General features: G+C 37.7%; 1 protein-coding gene across 10 annotated transcripts in view; it reads right to left on the bottom strand.

Moving 5' to 3' along the window:
- The window catches only part of LOC135207203 (differentially expressed in FDCP 8 homolog A-like), a 227670-nt gene that overhangs the window by 48414 nt on the left and 157414 nt on the right, over nucleotides 1-21842 (bottom strand). For all 10 annotated transcript variants that reach the window (XR_010312928.1, XM_064238792.1, XM_064238799.1 and 7 more), the window contains one exon: nucleotides 9776-10017. Coding sequence is in view for 9 of the 10 variants with exons in the window: in XM_064238792.1 (XP_064094862.1) it covers nucleotides 9776-10017 (242 nt within the window). In the remaining variant the exon portion in view is untranslated. The remainder of the gene's footprint in view (nucleotides 1-9775; nucleotides 10018-21842) is intronic.

The following is a 21842-nucleotide window of genomic DNA, read 5'->3' as shown; positions in this document are numbered from 1 at the left end:
CTGTGCGCAAAACGGTTAAAGGTAACAAGTTACTTTTTTTTTCGTTGTAATATACACTAAATTGCAATCATTTTTATATATCACACATTGTAAAACGATAAAAGCAACACAGAGAAAATATTATCACAAAATAATGCATGAATTCGTAACCCGCGGACGTAAACAAATATTTTTTTCAAAAATTCACCATAAATCTAAATATTGTCCTAGACTTCCAATTTCTTTCAAAATGAAGACAAATTATTGGATATTACTATACTGTAAGAATATTAGCTTACAAATGCAGTTTTCGACCATATCTGACGAGTTAAAGTTGACCGAATGTCGAATTTTTTTATATATATATTTTTTTATATGCAATTATTTCGGAAATAAGAAAAGCTACAACTTTCAAATATTTTTCATTTTATTCTCCATGAAATTGCACACATTTTCATATATAAAACTCTAAGAAATGCCTAATATGAAACGGAGCAAATATTCCGAGAATGGGACTTACGCATTTCGGAGATTTGTGGCGGAGAATCCGCGGGCGGAGGGAAGGAAAGTTTTTTTTAAAAATTCACCATAAATTTAAATATTGTGCTAGAGACTTCGAATTTGTTTCAAGATGAAGATAAATGACTGAATATTACCAGACTGTAAGAGTTTTATCTTACAATTGCGTTTTTCACCCATTTTGGTAGAGTCAAATTTGACCGAACGTGGTTTTTTTCTATTTATCGTGATTTATATGCAAATATTTCAAAAATGAGAAAAGCTACAACCTTCAACTATTTTTAGTTGTATTATACATTAAATTGCGCACATTGTCATATATAAAACTTTATGTAACGGCTAATTTAAAATGGTGCAAACATTACCACAATCGCACGTATGATTTTTTCGGAAGAGTTACCGCGCGGACGTAAAGAAAATGTTATTTTTTTCATAAATTCACCATAAATCGAAATATTGTGCTAGAGACTTCCAATTTGTTGCAAAATGAAGGTAAATGCTTGAATATTACTAGAATATAAGCATTTTAGCTTACAATTGCGTTTTTCGACCATTTCGGTAGAGTCAAAGTTGACCGAAGGTTGAAAATTTGTCACATCATTTTTTATATGAAAATATTTCAAAATTGAAAAAAGCTACAACCATGGGTTGTTTTTAGTTGTATTGTGCATGAAATTGTGCACATTTTCATATATAAAACTTTATGTAACGGCTAATTTAAAATTGTGCAAACATTACCACAATCGCATGTATGATTTTTTTCGGAAGAGTTACCGCGCGGACGTAAGGAAAAAGTTTTTTCATAAATTCACCATAAATCGAAATATTGTGCTAGAGACTTTCAATTAGTTGAAAAATTAAGGTAAATGATTGAATATTACTAAAATATAAGAGTTTTAGCTTACAATTGCGTTTTTCGACCATTTCGGTAGTCAAAGTTGACCGAAGGTTGAAATTTTGGCACTTATCGTTATTATATGGAAAATATCTCAAAACTGATAAAAGCTACAATCATGAGTATTTTTTTGTTGTATTGTACATAAAAATGCGCACATTTTCATATATAATACTCCATGTAACGGCTAATTTAAAATGGAAAAAAAATTATGTCAAAGTGACGAAATAATTTCAGAGATGTGTCACAGATACTTTTTAGTGCGGCAAGAAAGAAATTCGCGCTTGCGCGCCTGCGTAACGATTGTAAACAAAACAACACCTTGATCCGTGAACTCCCAGCATCCCCCAAGGCGCGTGACTCAAGAGTTTTCGGCTGGTAGGCCTAAAAGTATTTTTCCGCGAATTTTTAAAAAAACTTTTGTATGTCGACGTAAAATACGTCCAGTCGGCACCCGAGAGACAAAAAATGTCGACGTAAAATACGTCCAGTCGGCGTTTAAGGGTTAATAGGGGTTAGTTTTTCCAGACCTCTGAGTCTCAAGTAGACTCTTCTCACAGTATACGTAGTACATAGAAAGTATTTTAAATGGGTGGTATAAAAAAAGTTTGACAGGGTAAGTTGCCGTTTGCCTTGGCCCTAATGGAATTATTCCCATAAGGCATGGGTTTCGAAATATGCGAATTTCCAATTCTGCAAGGCCGTGGATCGACCAAATTCTCGCATAATTGGGGACCATACTGTACTTCTCCAAGCATTTGGGAGAATACATAATTGGCATCACCATCCCAACACTTGGAGAAGAAAAACCTTTGCAGGTTATCAAGACAGGGACACTTGACCAGCACGGGTCAAAAATTCAAGGAGACCAAAAAGTCATCACAAGATGACTGGGGTAACCTAGTCATCAGGAAACTAAGTGAATTGTGTATATGCAATCCTTAAGCCCCATCCACACGGTCAAGCTTTGCTTGATAAACTGTGTTCGATGTGGCGTCAGAGGCGGGGAAAATCAGAACATTTCCCACTGTATCTGCGCTTCTGACCAGCTCCCACCTTGTACGTGCAGGAGTTGGCAATCTCACATATTCCTTGCTATACAATCTTTGATTGTTTTAACCAGTTTCCACTGGCGGTAAGATATATCCTATTATTAAGACTGAAGGTTTGTTCCACATATGACCAATACATGTATAGATCATCTCTTACATTAACAAGTACATCATCTCTTCCAGATAAAAATTAACATTTTAAATTCTGCCATATATGGACACTGTTAACTAACAAACTCGAATGTCATAAAAATGGTCCTGCATAAAAAACATCTTTAATTAGAGTACAGCATCAAACTAGAAATTATCATGCCATATACTTTTAAAACTTGTTTTCTCTTTGTAATTTTAATGCAAGGTTTGTGGGGTCTGAAATTCACACAACAATAATTTTTACTAAAAAAAAAAAAAAATTCTTCTGATTACTGGAAATGCAATAACAAATTAGAAAGGGAAGATTTTGGTATGATGGGAAGATTATTATTATTAATAGGAGTTAGTTTTTCCAGACCTCTGAGTCTCAAGTAGACTCTTCTTGGGCTGGTTCTCAGGGATCAATCCTGAGAAAAAAAAAAAAAAAAAAAAAAAATTACTTTATTTGAGAAACCAGTCTTATTTAAAAAATTTATGATTTTATTAATTGAAAAATCCCTGCTTTCCGCAAGAATATTTTTCATTTCCGAACTCCGCAGATAAACAGATCTTTGCTGGGTCCAATTTGGGCACTCAACAAGCAAATGCTGTACTGTCATGGGTGTTTGACATCTGTTACATTTCACTGGGTCAGCATGTGGTGTTGACATCAAGTGACCATGTGAGAATCTTGTGTGTCCTATACGTAGCCTTGCTAGGATCACCTCTTTTGCTCTTTCCTCCTGTGAGGATGTCCTCCATGCATAGACTTCAGTTTTTATATTTTTAAGTTTATTTGTTGTTGGCACAGAGGCCCATTCTTCTTTCCAATCCTGGTAAATTAATGTTTTAACTGATTTTACCCAGTCATGACACTGGGGCATATGAAATTGTTGGAGGGATAGTGCAGGCTAATTTGGCAGCAGAGTCTGCATATTCATTTCCTTTTATTCCCACGTGTGCTGGGATGGGATCCAACATATTTCCATTGATATTCCTGATTGGAGGAGTTGATGAATTTTTATTGAATTTCCTGTACTATTTCCTGGTTTATAATGTCTTATTGCATCTATAGCGCTACGTGAGTCACTGAAAATAACAGAGACACTTGCTTTTGCCTCAGATTATCATATCTAGAGCCATCTGTTATGGCTGTGACTTCGCAGTAAATACTGATGATATTGAAGGTAGGCTTTTTTTACTTAACAATATTTTTCGAATATGCAGATGCCTCCTACTCCAACATTATTTTTGGAGCCGTCTGTATATATCATAAATTTGTCGCCTTTTCTTCTAATGTGCTCCAAAGCATGTTGGCGGTACATTTCCGTACTTGTCATTTGTTTTTTGAGTAGGTAAGACAGGGAGGTACATATCTTTACTCTATTTAAAATCCATGGTGGTGGCAATTCCATTGGTGGGTGAAAAATTGGATTCATATTATGTATGTTCATTATGTATCTAGCTCTTTTTGGGAAAGAGCTAGTACTATTAACTGCTGTTACTTGATTACAGTTTTGGAAGCAGTAAGTTGCAGGAGACGATCCTGCTTGCATTGAAAGACCTCTTTGTATTGTTATTAAATTACGGTGATGTTTTAAGGGCAAAATACTGCCTCCACCAAAAGTGAGTTTGTTGGGGACGATCGGAAAGCTCCTGTGCACATCGCACGCCTCATGGTGCACTGCATCGAGAGATTTTAATGCAGATTCTGAGGCGGATGATATATTGGACAGCAGTAATCTATTATGGATAAGACTGTTGCCTTATATATCATTAATAAAATGTCTCGCTTTGCTCCCCAATTAGTGTGTGATAACTTTTTTAATATGGCAAGGGCTTTGATGCCCTTGGCTTTTAATGTATTGATGTGCTCTTTCCAATTTAAATGTTGATCAAATATTACTCCTAGATACTTTATTTTTGTACAAAATTGTATTTCAGTGCTATAAAGATGCAGTTTGATTGTTTGGTTCTTCATCCACCTTTTGTCTTTGTAGAAGACGATTGCTTTTGTTTTATCAGTTGAAAATTGTTAAATCCAACTGAATTTGCCCCAACTACATATATTTGAAATGGCAGTACTGAGAACTCTCTGAGCATGTCTCAGATTATACTCGTATAGTAAATGACAAAGTCATCAACATATAAACTGTTTTTACACCACTTGGTAAATTATAGTAATGTCATTGATTGCTAAAGCAAACAATGTACAGCTCAAGACACTACCTTGAGGGATTCCTTCTTCCAGTTTATAGGTTACTGAGTAGGAATTTTCGACTCTTACTGAAAAAGTTCTGTTTGTTAAGAAGTTCTTAATAAAATTGGTAAGTCGGCCTCTTAGTCCCTTGGAGTGGAGTTTTTGCATGATGTTATGTTTCCATGTTGTATCGTATGCTTTTCTATATCAAAAAATATAGCTACTGTAATTCTTTTGTTCAAAGCCTTTTTTGATATGATCTCTTAAATGTGTTAAGGGATCTAGGGTTGATCTGCCAGCTATTGAACCAGATTGTGTGGTGTTAAAAATGGATTCTTTGGTTATTACATACGTTAATCGTGCATTAACCATTTTTTCTAAGATTTTGCATAGGCAACTTGTTAGAGATATCGGTCTATAATTGGATGGATTACTTGCATCCTTTCCTGGTTTGTTTATTGGAATAATTATGGCATGTTTCCATTTATCAGGAAAGACACGTTTTAGCCAGATACTATTGTAAAATAATAAATATGATTTAGCTATAGGAGCTAATTTTTCTATCATTTCAAATGATATTTTATCATATCCTGGTGCAGAGGGATGACAAGAGTTGATGGCATTATCTAGTTCATCCATGTTAAAAATATAGTTATATTCCAGGTCTTCAAGAGTTTCAAAATTGAGTATTATATTTTCTTTTGTTTTTCTGATACTTTGAAAATGTGTATCTAGGCTGGAGTAAGCACTGATGTTTTTTCAAAATGTTTCCCAATTATGTTTGATATTTCATAAGTATCATGGTATATTTTTCCATTTAAATGTATTGCACTTCTTGGAGGTCTTATATGTTTTCCATTGATTTTCCTTATCTTTTGCCAGACATCCCTTGTGGATGTGTTTGAAGATATGTATGAGACATATTCCTTCCATGATGCGATTTTTCAAGCTATTACCGTTTTTCTAAATTTGGCTGTATATTTGTTATATAGTGGTTTAATGTGGTTAATTGTTATGTTTGTTATAACTATTTTGTTTAATATGTTTATACTATAGGCATTTTGTTGAGTGATTTAAGGCGAGTTTTGAGTCTGTTTAGATTGCGACTCAATATATGGTTTTTTATTTTACTTAATGTTGTTAATGTTGGATTCCACCATGGGACAGGGATTTTGTGGAATGTGTTTTGGTTTTGGAATACTTTTATCTGCAGCATTTATTATGAAGTTTGAGAAGGATTCACATGTAGTATTGTGATCTTCATTATGTGGGAATGGTGGTATGTTTCGTGTGTATAGGAAATATTTATCCCAGTTAGCTTTTTGGATATATATCTTGTAGGTGGCAATATTTTGACATTACTTAAGTAGTTCAGAATGATTGGGAAATGGTCACTTGTGTAGAATCGTCTAGGAACGTTCCATTCAAATTTCTCCGCTACATCATTTGAACATAATGAAATGTCAATTGAAGAAAAGGTTAGGTGTGTATTTGAAAAATATGTTGGAACTTCGCTTTCATTGAGACAATACAGATTGTGTTTCATTATAGTATTCTCTATGTTGATTCCGGATGTGTCAGTGGGGTTATTAATATCCCATAATGGATTATGTGCATTAAAATCTCCTACTATAAGTAGTGGTTCCTGTATACTTTTGCTAATAAGTTCAGAAAAATCACTGAAATTTGCATTGAAATTGGTTGTTATATAAATTACAAATAGTAATTTTACTTTTTATCAGGCATATACAGTTTAATTGATGTTATTTGATATGGCATAGATGGTATGTCAACAGGTTCATATGTAATGCTATTATGAACGTATAGGCTGTGCCTAATTTTCCACCGTCAGTTGGTGAATAACAGGCAATTTTTATAGTGTTGGATATTTGTAGGGTTACTTCCTATATGTTGTAGACATATGCACATTGGGTTGTGTCTCGTATGATCCTTTGTAATTCACCCAGACGTAGTCGGGTTAAGAGACCATTTATATTCCATTGAATGATTTTATATTCCATTATTGGGAGGAATTGGTGTTAAATTCTGTAAATTGATTGCTGATTTTACTTTATCTCGTAGTTTATATGCATTTGAATTTATTTGTGGTTTTTTAATCGTTGTATTGTATGTTGGTTATTAGATTCTGCAGTTGTTTGTTTTTCATAGTTGAATATTAATAAGTCTATTTTTGATTTTATAATTTCCTTTTTGTATTTTAAGGATTCAGAACATAATTCGTTCTCATGTTGGTGTGTAAAGGGCACCTCCTAATTTGGTTAAAATTGTCAATACAATTTCGTACTGTGTCCTCTGTCTTGGTAGTTAGTTGGTTATATGTACTTACAAAGCATTCATTACAACCACAGCATGAAGCATGTTTGGTAATGTTAATTATTGGTTCAGAAGTTTTTGGTCTAGCTTAGAAATGTCTGGTTTTGTAATTCTATTGTTCCTTTTCTGTAGTGATAAGGACTGTTGGTTTGAGGGGTTATTTGTTTTGTTGTTGTTAATGTGGGATTATTCGGTATTGGTGGATGGTTGGCGGGGGGTCGATAGTTATATTTTGGTTTGGTTTAATGGTATGATTTTCATTAGTATTATTTGATGGAAATTGTAAAGAGTGATCTTTTACTGTCCAGATGTTGGCTGTTGATTGAGATTGAGGGTAATTGTGTATTTCCACTTGTGATGAGGTTAGTTTAATATCTTTTTTAAAATGTTCTCCTGGTGTAGTTGGAGTCTCTCTGGATTGATTGTAATTTTCAATATTTACTTTTCCTTAGGTGGGGTTCTTTCTAGAATTCTTTTCTTTTTGCCAGTTCGATTATCATCATTATTTAATTCTTCTTTCTATTGGAAGTTCTTTTCCATGGATAAACTGAATCATCTATGTTGGTGGTGGTATTGGTTGTGTAATATCACTTTTATTTTGGGTTTCAGTATTATTGGTATGAAATCCAGTTTCCATGTTTTATATATGTTTGTCATTGTGCTGTTTGATGTCTTGATTTTTAGTCACATTTGAAAAGGTGGGGGTTTTGGATGGATTGTTACGCTCTTACTTTTAGCTCAAGTCTGGCTTCCATGACTGACATTCCTGTCCTATTTATTAACAACTGAAGTTCTGTGTTATATTGGTAAAATGAACACTCCTTAGATTTTGCGTGATGGGCTAGTCCACAATTAATACATTTTGATTGTTTACAGTTCCAATTAGTGGTATGGTCATCTGATGCACAGACGTGCACATATAGCTTTATTACGGCATCTTTTGTATGTGTGTCCATACCTTGAGCACTGTGTACATTGTAATGGTTTAGGAACAAAAGGACGAACTTCTCTATTTTGTCCAAGAATTTTTATTTTAAATGGTAAGTCTTGGCCTGTAAATTTTATTTTGGCAATGTTGATATTTTTACTTTTATCTTTCCTACTTGAAATAGAGTATATTTCTAAATCGTGGATATTGTTATATCTCAATTTTAGGGAGTCTAGCAATAGTTGTTTTGAAGGAAGCTCCTGCTCGCTATTGGGTAGGATGACTGTACCCTGTACATAATTCAATGTTTCGTGGCTTGTAATTATTACCTTTATATTATTTATTTCTGTTATACTTAAAAAGGCAGTGGACTGCTTTTTATTGGTTACTTGGATAAGCCATTCATTGTCCTTGATGTGTCTGCATTCCATGTCTTGTGTTGGATATATGTTAAGTAATTTGTTTTCTAGCATCGCTGCTGAGATTTTGTTGTCAGCTTTGAGGACTAGAAATCTTGAACCAAATTATCTGGTCCAAAGAGGGTCATCAAAATGTACCAATGTGGGATTAAGTCGGTAATTTTTGTTTCTTTTTGGTGGTCCTTGTTTTATGTATGTTGCTTGTCTATTATGATTTTTATATTTTTTTTTTTTCTGTATTGCTGAGAGGATTATTTGTCTCTAATCAGAATTATTGTTCATCATATATGGTTCCATTGTTACGATATGGAGTTTACCAATTTATTTTTGTTGTTTCTTTTGTATTTATGCACTCTATTTGGTTTTCTGGCTCTGCTGCTTTACTTGGAACAGGGTGTTCCTTTGTATCTTTTATAGTACTTTCACTACTTGTGGCAGTACCTAGGAAATTCGGGAGTGACGTGCCAATGGTCATCAACTGTGCCGTAGTTTTTTCCATCATGGGGCCAGGGGTACTCAAAATCATTTATTTCACAGTTCATAAATTTTGAGTTTTTACACACACACACACACACACAAAAAACAATTCTTGAAAAAAAGATATCATTGGCCCTTCGCGAAGTTAAATTTTCTGCCAAAGGCACAAGTGAGAAAGGACTCCCAAATGTCCGCATCCCTACCCATAACCCCTAAAAGGGGATGGCATAACATGATTAGTATGGCCCAAGTGTAAGCAGAACCCGCTTGCTAGGACTAAGAGTATTATGTTAATACAATTAGCCCCCATCCTAATCACATTATGGGCAAATGGATGAATGCCGAGAGTTCTATTCCTAGAACCAGGCCCCCCCTGGAATCCGTGGTCCAGCTCCACAGAGAATAGTTCCGCCTGAAAAACAGGTCCGAACATTTGTCGCGTAGATGATGGATCTACCACAGTTATCACTATTTAGAATTCGGATTTAACTCCACGTTAAGCCATGATATGTTTTCTCAGTTATTTTGCTTTTCAAAAATTTGGCAAAAAATGGAAAGGTCCACATAAGTTTACCCTCGAAAATATATAATGTCATATGGGACTCTTGGGTTCGAACCTGGGAAGAGATTCCTGAGGTTCGAGAGCCCCCCTCACCACGTCAAGGTGGTCCCAAAATGAGGGGGATGATGGGAAGAGATCTCAAGATTCAATCCACTGTAAAAATTATCAAATGACCAGGAATGCAGGAACATTATCCAAATCATGCAAATATAGTTAATAAAAATATACTATAAAAAAGCAAAAATGATCCCAGTTCTGAACAGACAAAATTATCATACCTTAACTGTACCAAGTTCATCAACAAACTTGAATAAGTAGCCATTAATTCTTTCTACATTCAACACAGGCTTATTTTTCATCAGCAAAAGGAACTGTTTTGCTTGCCGACTAACTACTCGTTCTTCAAAGTCCCAGTTATGAACAACTCTTGCTGGCAACACAACACGGGAATTCCAATGACAAGCTGGGCAATAGTAAAGACCAGAATAGTCACACCGTCTAGGTTCACTCCAAGCGTTCTCTGAATACAATAAAACAAAATGTCACAAAAATAAAAAGACAAGAGCTTTATCCTCAAGAAAATAATTCCTTGACTACATAACTACATGAGACTTTTGCTAAATGATTACAAGAATTAAATATTCCTTACAAATATACTGACATCACTCTCAAAATATCTTCACTTTCAAAATATTAAACTTAGGTACTAAAAATCACGACACAATCTATTCCTTAACTACTAACAGTACTGTACATCACTAACTCCAAATACTCCTCGAAACTTCAAAATAGTCATGAGGGTTCCACTAAAAAAAAAGTTATATTATCTTTATTTAAAGAATAAGAGCTGTACGTATTATAAATATAAGTTTTGTGTTCTACTTATGCTCATGAACAAAAGTCCTGACAAATTTAGGATAATTCATTTATGGGAAAAAATTAGGCTTTCAGTGACAAAATTATTTTTTATTATTACTAATACTATTATTATTATAAAAATATAGGAAATTTTGAATAACAACTTTGCATTTTTCCAAAGTACACAAACCAGAGACTTTTACATGGAACCTTTTTCATCACACTGAAATTGGTTGAAACTTGGTAATGCAGTGGTTAACCAGGTGGATATGGAGTGATTTAGGGACTATTCCTCACTCTACAACTGTTACATCCACTTTTCTTTAGGCCAAAGTAGAGAACAAACTGCACTCTTCTGTACTGATTGCTGGTCAAAACCAAGATTTCTGGATCAGTATTTGCCCACACCAATTGTTGTTGCTTTGCTCTTCATATTTAATCATTACACAATAAAAACTTGAATGGTGTCCTTGTTGGGTCTCAGCTGCCTATGAAGGGGGTTTATGTCTCTTGTACCAGCTTACCCTTCTCTAGTTGAGTGTTTATGTGAGGGCATTTCCTGTTTAGACTTCTTGCTAAAGAAATTAATCTGGAATTTGCCAGGGACATAACAGGTGAAGCAGGGTTTTCATCAGTGGCTGTCTCATTCTCTTATATACTAAAACTAATTTCAGTACAATCTGGAAACTGGTCGAAATTGGTGCAAGGTGGAGATCATGGGTGAGTGGGAGCATCCCACACCACACCAACCTACTGTCGCTCTCACTTTTCCTTCTGGAAGGCCACCCTGAGATAAACCACAGTTCTTCAATCTTGGACAGTGCCACAGCCTTTGTACTGGGGTTTTCCACTGTCTTGGATTGGAGTTCCCTTGTTTGGAGACACACTCAAGAATGATTTCCTGTCAGTTCTCTTGTCTTGTTTTTCACACTGTGTGCAGGCTTGCCTTACCCTAATTCTTCTCCTTCATCTTAACCCACAACTTCAATTTCAAAACCACCACGGTTGTCCTTCCTTCAGCGTCTGGCAAATCAGATGTATCTTTCCTTGCTGGGTGTGCCAGCTCCTCCCTGTTGACCAGTTTAATTCTGGTGATAATTTTGTCTTTTCACAGAGGTACACCTTACAATATTGGTGTTACCCATATAGTATACTGTTCCGGTTATTGTTTTTGCTATGTTTATGTTTGTAAATATTTCTTTTACATGTATGTAGTAGTTGTTTCTATCCGGTGATACTGAACTTAACCCTAGTCCATCAAACTGATCACAGAAATGTCCTATTTCATATATCAATGCCTGCAGATTTTACATACTGTCAAGAAGAGTAAAGGTTGCTTCTAGAGAAGCAAAATAAATTAAGATCACTGTTCTATTATCCCTAAAATATTGAACAGCCATTCAACATAAAAGGAATAATGATATCAAAATGTCTAAATTTACAATCCAGTCAAGAACTTTGACTACAAAGACTATGGATATATCTTGATTCAATGATGACCGAAAAAATTGATAGGGTACCAACAGAAAATGGAATAGTCTCCTACCTTTCACCAATTAACCACCTGGTTACCAAGCTCCCACGTGATAATTCTTGTTTTCATAGGAACAAAATAAAACAGAATATCAAATATTCACCATAGACAAAAAGACCATTACATCTTTCACTTGGCTCAGCATCAGGTTTCACTCTTCCAAAGAAGTATTCTCCCTACTGAAGGAAAGGGAGGGAGACCATGGCACAACTTGGAATCTGTTCTTTAAAATTTTCTTGCTCATAAAAATTTTTGCCTTCGATATCTATTTTGGAAATAAGCAAGTCAACTGAAGTAAGTGGATGAAGTCATCAGATACAAAAGAACTCTAACCCACATGTTTGTGTCTAATCTCTGGTCTGACAGGGACACGCATAAGTTGCTGTGCTCCTCATTGTTTGAATTAGTCATAGTTCTTTGTCAATAAGATGTTGCAGCCATCTGCTGAAGAAAGTTTTAATACAGTTTAAAACCCTATAAAAAATTTAGTTCCTTAAATAAGGGAAAATTGTTAAATGTGCTAGCAGGTGAATTCCTCAAGATAGGGATTCTGGATTAGGCCACCACTTCTTGCTAGCCTTGACATAATCTTTAAAAATCACAATAATTAGGCATTTTTGTTATTACGTAAAATCATCAATCATGGGTTTTTGCTGTATGTAGATAATTTTAGTTTATAATGTAAAGGAAAAACATTATAGCCTAACTTGGTTTGTTTGGCTAGCTTTCATTAAGAAATAATCTTTAAACACAAACTTCTACAATAATTATGGGTAATATAATTAAAATAAGGTACCACCCAAATAGTTTATATATACATATTTGGCACTTCAATTTAGATCAGCTAGGTTACTTTCAGTATAGAATACACCCTAGTGTACAAGTATGGACAAGTTCCTGAAAATTAAAAAAAAAATAAATTTGAAAAAACACTAATGGTTGGTAATTATTTAAAACGTAGTACCAACTACATTAAATTTTATATACTATATGGTATTTTAAATCAGATTTGCTAGGGTAGCTCTTGACTGAATACCAGAACATAAAAAGGCTATATTATTATGGCAATACATCTGGATTCATGCAAATCAGCCATTATTATTGTGTTAGTTGCTTAATCAGACTTCAACTCTTGTTTAGTCATAATTCTATGGGATGGCATCAATGTCACTCACTGAATTTCTCTCTTACCCAATCATCACAGCTATGTCAGCTTCATGCTGGTATGTGCTCCACTTCTTTTTTATGGTTATATGTATGCAGCCTGTGTTACACCATTTCTCATGGGTTTTAGTTTCTTTTTCCTTACTATAGGACTGTTCTATTAATAAGCCGCCAAACCCAAAGTTTTCTTTCTCCACTGCACAAGCCAAACCCATAAGTTTGCCAGTGGGGAGAGCAAATGTCCTCCACCACAGACAACCCTCAGAGGCATAAAGTAGAGTTTAGGTTGTTTTTGGACTCGTGCAAAGTAAGCAACATGTTCCAGGCGCTGAACCATAATGGACAACCTTTATTTTGATTAGTCCTTTGGGACCAAGGTTTCAGTGGCAGCAGCACGGAGGGAGGAGAGTTGCTTTTACCTAGAGTGTATGTCGTTCCCTTTCCATGCAGATTCCACGTTCAGGACTCTGGAATTCAAGATCTCCCTGTACAACTCCTCCACTGTAGATCAACAGTCACTACTGTGATAAATACTCACAATAATGGACATGAAATGTCACACTGAGCTTTCCCTCCTGAATACAAAAGGGCCACAAGCATTGCCTTTGATTTTGCATACGAGGGATTCCTCAATAAGAGAATCTGGGACCTCCCAAGCCGTAACATGATGTTAAGGAGGCCACTGATAGATCCCACCCTCCTCCCCTTGAAGTTCTTGCTCCTTCTAGGGATTATGGTCCGTCATCAAAAACTTCCAAGCCCTTGCCATGCAGTGGTAATGCGACTGCCCTGGCCCAATCTGCCCAAAAAGTGGTTCCTGATAGGGAGGTTCTGTCTGAGTCTTGGTTAGCTTCTAATGGTGATTATACACAGTAAAATGAAGCCCTTGTTACATATTTCTATTATTCCTCTGGTTAACATTCTTTTATTATTTTCCTTCAGATATTATTTTCATCATTATCATACTTAAAAGAATTCTACTTTAGATTCTTCTGTTTTACTACTTTCACAGCTCTGATGCCTACATCTAAGTTGTCGTTTTCTTTTTTTTCTTTCCTCTTTTAAAATCTTCATCATAAAATTTTTTTATACTGAGATTGCCATGCAGTCTATTAATAAAATACTTCTGCAGTATTCAGTCTAATATGTTACAAGAGGTAAGATCATCAGAACCAGAGGCGCTACTATACTTTAATGGCGCTCTCAATATAATGAAGTTTTTCCTTCTTACAAAACCCCAATGTCAGCAAGAAAAGCATCATGACAAGCTGACATCTTTACTGCAATTTTTGAAGCCTAGGCCTTAAATTTTTTTGATAAAAGACTCCTTCCTGTGACTATTACAAACTGTGTCAATACATACCAAATCAATTAAAAAACAGAGACATGAATATGCTAGGCTTAAGAATAAAGGCTTAGCCTATATCATTCATGGGTAAATAATTGATGAGTTTCATCTTGCGAGCGAGTTGAAACTTATCCAATTAAACACAAAAACCTAGAAAATGCTAGTAAAGGGAATACTAGTACGAAATCAGAAGAATCGTATGGTATGTACCTATATGCTATGTTATGGTACTCGAAGGTCTCCAGAAGGGAAAACACTAGCACAATCTTGAATTGGGCATTATAAAAGAACTAGGACATTAGCCTAAAAGGTAAAGAGGGGTCACACAAGAAACTTGGAATAAAACAAAAAGTGGTTCAAATAGGAAGGTCACCACGCCAAAAAACAGACAATAGAATGAATGATTGACTGCAGAGCTAAACAGCAGATGCAGAAGTATCAACCTTCTTTGTCTCAAAATTTCAAACCAATTAGGGTAGGTGAGAGATGTAAGGTCTGCATAGAGGATCTCTACCAATGGTAGTTGGATCATCTTCATATTTTCATTAAGTTTATATATATGATTTCTCATTTTGAAATGAAATATTAGGATATCATAGGAAATGGTTAGTTTGACACAAACACACAATACAGTAACACTAAAAATAAAATAAATGAAAATAATTTGGTGGTGCTGCATAAAATTAGTGCTTGAGCTGGGAAGTTTGGTAAGCAATTCACACATCACATAAAAAGCACAGATCCTAAAGCACAAATGTGTACAGCAGTGCAAAAACTTGATAAACATTTGTGAAAGAAAAAAAAAGAAAAGCACAAATAACTGTACCATGCAGAAAAATATAGTAATGCACTGCATTGCATACAACAGCCTAAAATATCAAAAGCATAAAAGAAAATTAACATTTAATAGTAACAACAGATCAATTCCCAATCAAAACTGTTTAGGTAGAAATAAAAAGTTAGAATCTTCAGAGATACAATATTGTAGCAGCTGTAAATGCTTTCTTATAAAGAACTACTTGTAATTATAAAACACTTAAAAATGATATTGTAATGATACAATTAAGTTTGTTCATACTTACCTGGCAGATATATATATAGCTGTATTTTTCCGAATCCGACAGAAATTTAAACACTTACGACACACGCAGTGGGAGTCAGGTGGTTAGTACCCATTCCCGCCGCTGGGAGGCGGGTATCAGGAATCATTCCCATTTTCTATTCATAATTTTTATTTCCACTGTCTCCTGAGGGGAGGTGGGTGGGTACTTGATTATATATATCTGCCAGGTAAGTATGAACAAACTTAATTGTATCATTACAATATCATTTTGTTCATGAAACTTACCTGTCAGATATATATATAGCTGAATCCCACCTTTGGTGGTGGGAGTAGACAGAATAGAAGATTTTAGGAAACATATATATGCAGATAATTGATATCTTGATTCCTTACCTGTTAGCATAGCTGACTTCGTGGTTACTGCCGCGTAAGTCTGCTTGTGCTACTAGAGTTGCCAGCGAGGTAGAGACCTATATAGCTGGTGCACTCCAGATGATCTGTCAACAGGGGCGAGACCACGACGTGACTAGACCATATTGACCATACCATGAGGGCTAAGAAGTAAAATAAATATATATATAAAAATATATATCACCACCTGACCCACCTAGCCAAAGTTAAGGTGTGTTAACTAAGGCTTAAGAGTTAAGAAGTCACCGTTGTCGGCGACTCAACTACTAAATTAAGAGCTCTTCCTAACCATTTTCTACAGGATAGGATGAGTGGTACTTCTTGCCCCCAAGATTGTGTCTGCAGACACGTATGGCCCTAGCGAGCAGCAGATCTCATATGCCATCTTCACATCTCGCAGGGAGTGTGAATTGAACACAGAGTTGCTTCGCTAAAACATGGTACTCAGGATGTTGCTGAGTGCCATGCTCTGTTGAAATGCTTCCGAGGCCGCGCCCTCACCTCGTGAGCATTCCGATCAAAAAATTTCAAATCTTTGTGCAAACACAAAGAATGAGCTTTTTTGAAAGACCTCCTTAACAATAAAGCCAGGGTGTTCTTCGATATGGGCAAGTCTGGTCTTTTCGGAACACTGCAGATTGTCCGTACGACTTCGACTTTCTTGAGTTTTATGTAGATAAAACTTGAGAGACCTGACAGGGCACAGGACTCTCTCTGGCTCCTGCCCACTAACTTGTGCCATCCTTGCTTCCAAGCTCCTGGCCCAAGGACAAAACGGGTTTCCATTCTTAGGCCATAACGAAAAGCTTAGAGAGCACACCGCCTTGTGTTCTCTAAAGCCAAAACTTGTGACGATGGCTTAAAATCTCACTAACCCTCTTTGTCGTATCTAGGGTGGTTAGAAAAATGCCTTCCTGATCACATGCAAGAAGTTAACAGGTAGGAGATGTTCAAATGCTTTGACATCAAGAACTTCAGACTATGTCTAAGTTCCATATTGAAAGCTTCGATCTGGACATGCACAGTCAGTCCGTCTGTACTAACGTCAGGTGACCGACCAGTTGACCAGTCAGACGAATCAAGGACAGCAAGGCTGTACCCTGAAGACCATAAGGCACTATTCTTCGCTGAAGGATGAGTGTTTGGACTGCCTGGGCGATTCAAGCTAAGCAAACCTTGGGGGGTGTATCAACGCAACCCAACGTTGTTAGCGAATCAACTCCTGAGCCACTCCTGACTCGAGCTTCTGGTGCCAGGAGAAAGGAGCGAGGAGCAAAAAGGCGATTCAGTCCCGAAGGACGAATGCCTGACAGTCCAACCTGGTCTCATGTTAAACGATCATCGGGGGTGTGATAAACGCAACCGACTTCGTCAACAAGAAACTCAGGGCTACTATATGTCTCCTGATCTCGCACGAGTGTCTGACTCCGAGAAAACAGGTGAGACAAAAAGTAGATGGTGAGCGAGTTTCGAGATTTCACAGAACACAAAGATCGTGAAGGGGTTTGTTGTTTGACAGAAGCAAATCTCTGAGCCCAAAGGCCGTCAACAACATATTTGCGTATTCTTTAATAGTTGTGACTGCCAGCTTATCCCATTCTTCAAACGGAAGGGAAGACTGCAATCTTATGCTGTCAACATCTCGATAGTCTGAACGTAGTCAGACTCAGAGCGGAGAGGTTATAGGTACCTTTCGTGTTAAAGGAGACCGACTCTCTCGGAAAAGGTCCTTGGAAGGACGTGACCTCTGTGAATCTAGGGTCTTGAAGGCCAACATGGGGCGATTAGCGTCATTGTCGCTCCCTGTGATGATATAAATCATCTTATTACATTTCCTAAGTGATTGAAAAAGGGGAAAAGAGACTAAACATCCATCCCCGTTCAATATCATAGGATGGCGTTTAATGTTACCGCTCCCGGATCGAGAAAAAGGGAGCAGAGAAGAAGAAGCCTCTTCATCCTCAACCTAGCGAAGAGATGAATGAAAGGACGTCCCTAAAGTCTCCACAACTCTCAACATACTTCTAAAGAAAGATTCCACTCGGAAGTCAGTAGTTGCTGCCTTCGATCGAGACGATTCGAACAGACTTTTGCAATCCTGTAACGAACCTCTAGAGGATCGTTCCATTCTACGCCTGTTGTTATAATAGGCTCTTTCTCGTAAACCCGAAACCAGGAACCGAGAGAAGATACTTCCTAAGATATGAGAGAGCTGTGGAAGATCAGAGTTGATATGGACCATGGTTCCAAAAACTCGTTTCGAGGACTGGAGGGACGACTGAATTGCTTCCACTTCTTTCAGATTATGATCCAGGACATCTGAAACCCTCTCCAGATGTCCGGCAACTTCTTTCTATCACCTCAAGAGATACTTAACGCACCGAGAGATGTTCAGAATCATTCCTAGATCTTTAATAAAATTTCAGTTTCCCGGTAGGAAAAAACTGTAGAGGTCTGAATTGCAGTCTATTCAGGGAAACAAACTTCTTTAGGAAGGAAATGGTCCCCAGCAAGCTCATCCATTCCCTCACACAGTATGTTTACTTCCCTAATAAGGCTGCGCTTTGCCTAAGCAAGAGAGCATATAATAGTGCAATGTTGTGGTAGACTCGTAGTCCTATACCGTGCGGTAACGAGCACCGAAAGGAGTAAGATATCTCTGTAGAACATATTAAGGCCAAACGAATGCAATGTTTATTCATTCATGTAAGGAATCCCCTCAATTTTAGGCTAAAGTCCGTGATTGTAGGGCAGAGATACAGTTCGTCAGTCAATCCCGCAGGAGAGAGAGAGACGTAACTGCCAGCACAGAGATACGGTTAGTCAGTCAATCCCGCAGGAGAGAGAGACTTAACCTACAGCGCATGACAGCGAACGAGTTGGTACTGGCTCGTTTGGACTGGAGGAGAGGAGTCAGAGGACAGTGACAGCAGCAGCTTACGATCGTCCGTCATCGTCGTCTCTTAACTTTATGCCTGGGTTGCCAGCTACCCTATTCTATGAAGAAAAAGGTTCGTTATTTTTAGCATAAAGAGACTCTCAAGCTGGTATATTTATGCGAAACAGAAAACGCTAAATATATAGATGCGTTTGTGTCGTCAGAACACTACCATACAACGGTAAAAGATAAATCGGAAACTCCTGGAAGGCTGCAGGGAGTAACGATTAAATGTCCTTAAAATGGACCATAGACCTCTCGGTTGCCATCCGAAGAGGTAACTACAGCAAGCGTATATGACTTGAACCAACCAGAAATAAAATAACGCAAGGCAAAATATGAAATTATATCACAATAAAGTTTGTTCATAACTTACCTGGCAGACATATATATAGCTGAATTCGGAAATACAGCTACATACATATCTGACAGGCAAGTTTCATGAACAAAACTTAGGAGAATCGAAGCAGTCAGCTCAAGCTTCTTATGTTATTGGACATAAGCGTTCATTGACGTAGTCTACAAGTCTATTTCTTGTACGAGTCTGCGAATGACGAATGAGAGCTCTTCCGAATCTTGTCAATAAGAGCTTATTCGCTTACGCAATATCAAGTTAATGAGATGTTTGTCAATGAGAACTAACCCATTTACGGGACAAAGAGATATTTTGTCAATGAGGGGATACCCACTTACTTGACAAAACGATAGTATATTGTCAATGGGGGAAAGTCACTGAATTGACAAAACGTAATCCAGGAAGTCGAGCATTTATTTTCCGATTCCCGTCTCAAATGAGGAAGGGGCAAGAATCCTGTTAAGAGACTGGGCTTACGTCAGGTATTACGACGATGTTCAATTCGGCAGCGTAGTCCCGACTAGGAACTAACAAAATCTATCATCTGAAAAGCCCTTTCAGATGGGCTAAAAAGCTGGCAAAATTATCCTGGGAAGAGGAAGAAACTCTCCAACCAGCTTCCTCTCCCGTATCACAACTAATGCCTGCTAAAGCTTAAAATTTATTGGCAGTATGGCAAAGGCAGTCCTGTCTTGCGCTTTCCTGAAGAGCGTACTTTTGATGAGTGCCTTTGCAAGAATCCTACTGAACGTTGCCGAGAGTCCTGACTTGCAGGACATCGAGCCTTTATAACCCGTAACTGCCTTATCGCAAAGTCTTGACTGCGGTAGTGGCAACTTAAATTTATTGGCAGAATGGCAAAGCTTGCGGTAGAGCAAACGAGAACTTCCCTTGAGCTTTCCTTAACTCCATCCACCTATGCGAAAAGCAATATTAATTGACAGAGACCTCTTGAATTCACGAAACCCGATGTCTTGCTGGGTTTCGAAGAAGTTGTCTGTTCACTTTAAGCTTACTCCGAAGCACTGCCTACTTCACATTCTTTGCAGGTGAGGTAGAAGGTATCATCGAAGGTAGAGGTAAAAATTCTTTAAGCCCAAATCTGAAACAAGAGCTTGAAGAGTTCAACAGAAACGTTCAGCCAGGCGACACACCTGGCGTGCGCTGGTGCACGCTCGGCGTCCACTGGAGCGCGCTTGGCGTCCACTGGAGCGCGCTCGGCGTCCATTGGAGCGCGCTCGGCGTCCACTGGCGCGCACGCTCGGCGTCCACTGGCGCGCGCTTGGCGTGCACCCGCGCGCCCCTGGCTTGGGCGTCCGCTCTCAAAAGCTTACTGCTACTATGACTTCTTTTACGTATTTCTCGGTGGAAAGACGGACACGAGTTCAGGCGACGTTCGCCTTCTTACTTCTCACTGAAACGCATAACGAGAGAGAGAGAGAGAGAGGACGTGAAGCGTCCTCTTCTATAAAGCTTCTATTTAGAGGGCGCGAGTCCATCCGAAAGCTCCAACCCCTGCGCGGGGAGGACGCTTCGGAGGACGAGAAGCAATCCTTCAGGATTCGTGCAGTGCACGCACTTAGGCAGTCTGGGGATTTTCATCAGAAACTGCCGAAGGCACGCCAGATCGGTGGGGGTTCCTCGTAACCCTCCTTCGGCTTTCGACATGCTCTCTCACTGGTTCTGGGAGTCAAGCAGAGGTCCCGGCCTAGAGGCAAAATGAGGCCGATCTGACGCACCCTCCACTACACAAGGGGTATCACTGCACTTCTGCACTTCACTTTTACTCTCTAAAGCAAGCACTTTCGATTCTAAGTTACGAATCGAAGGAGTATCAGAGAAAGGGCAATTTCTCTACAGACACTGCTTAGGGCCCGAAGGCAACACTGCAGGGTTAGGAGTAACAATTACAGAAGTAGCACTTCACAGCAATGAAGGAGAGCGAGCACCTCTCGTAGACATATACATAGCCCGTAGGCCATACTACAGGGTTATGCAAAATAAAGTCTACAGGAAGGTCTGATTAATTGCGTACATACGAATCATACGTCTTCCTTACGGAATTAGACATGTTTACTGATTAATTGCGTACATACGAATCATACGTCTTCCTTACGGAATAGACAAAGTCTCACACTCCTTACATGACAAATCTCAACAAAGAAGCAAGACCCATACCCCTCGTACATACCAAGTGCGAATCTACCGAAGCTTACGGTAGCCACACCCTATCTTTGCAGACAACCCGCGTCTGAAACTAGCCTAACTAGATTCAGATATTTTATGCAAAAATGAATCAAATTCAAATCAATTTAAGATAGCGTATGCCTAGCCACAAATCCAAGTGAATAAATCAAAAGACAATTAGGATACTTAGCGGCAATGAAGTTTCCAAAATCCTAAGACGGAGGTACTGAAAACAGGTGTTTTCAGCACCGGCGACAGAAAAATTATGAATAGAAAATGGGAATGATTCCTGATACCCGCCTCCCAGCGGCGGGAATGGGTACTAACCACCTGACTCCCACTGCGTGTGTCGTAAGTGTTTAAATTTCTGTCGGATTCGGAAAAATACAGCTATATATATCTCACAGGTAAGTTTCATGAACAAATTTACTATTTAATTTGTCTCTACCAAAAACAGCATTATCACAGAATAGTATGGGTCATAGTG

The sequence above is a fragment of the Macrobrachium nipponense genome, chromosome 32 (genome assembly GCF_015104395.2).
Source record: "Macrobrachium nipponense isolate FS-2020 chromosome 32, ASM1510439v2, whole genome shotgun sequence".
In the NCBI taxonomy this organism is placed as follows: Eukaryota; Metazoa; Arthropoda; class Malacostraca; order Decapoda; family Palaemonidae; genus Macrobrachium; species Macrobrachium nipponense.
This window is presented reverse-complemented; position numbering and strand designations above follow the sequence as displayed.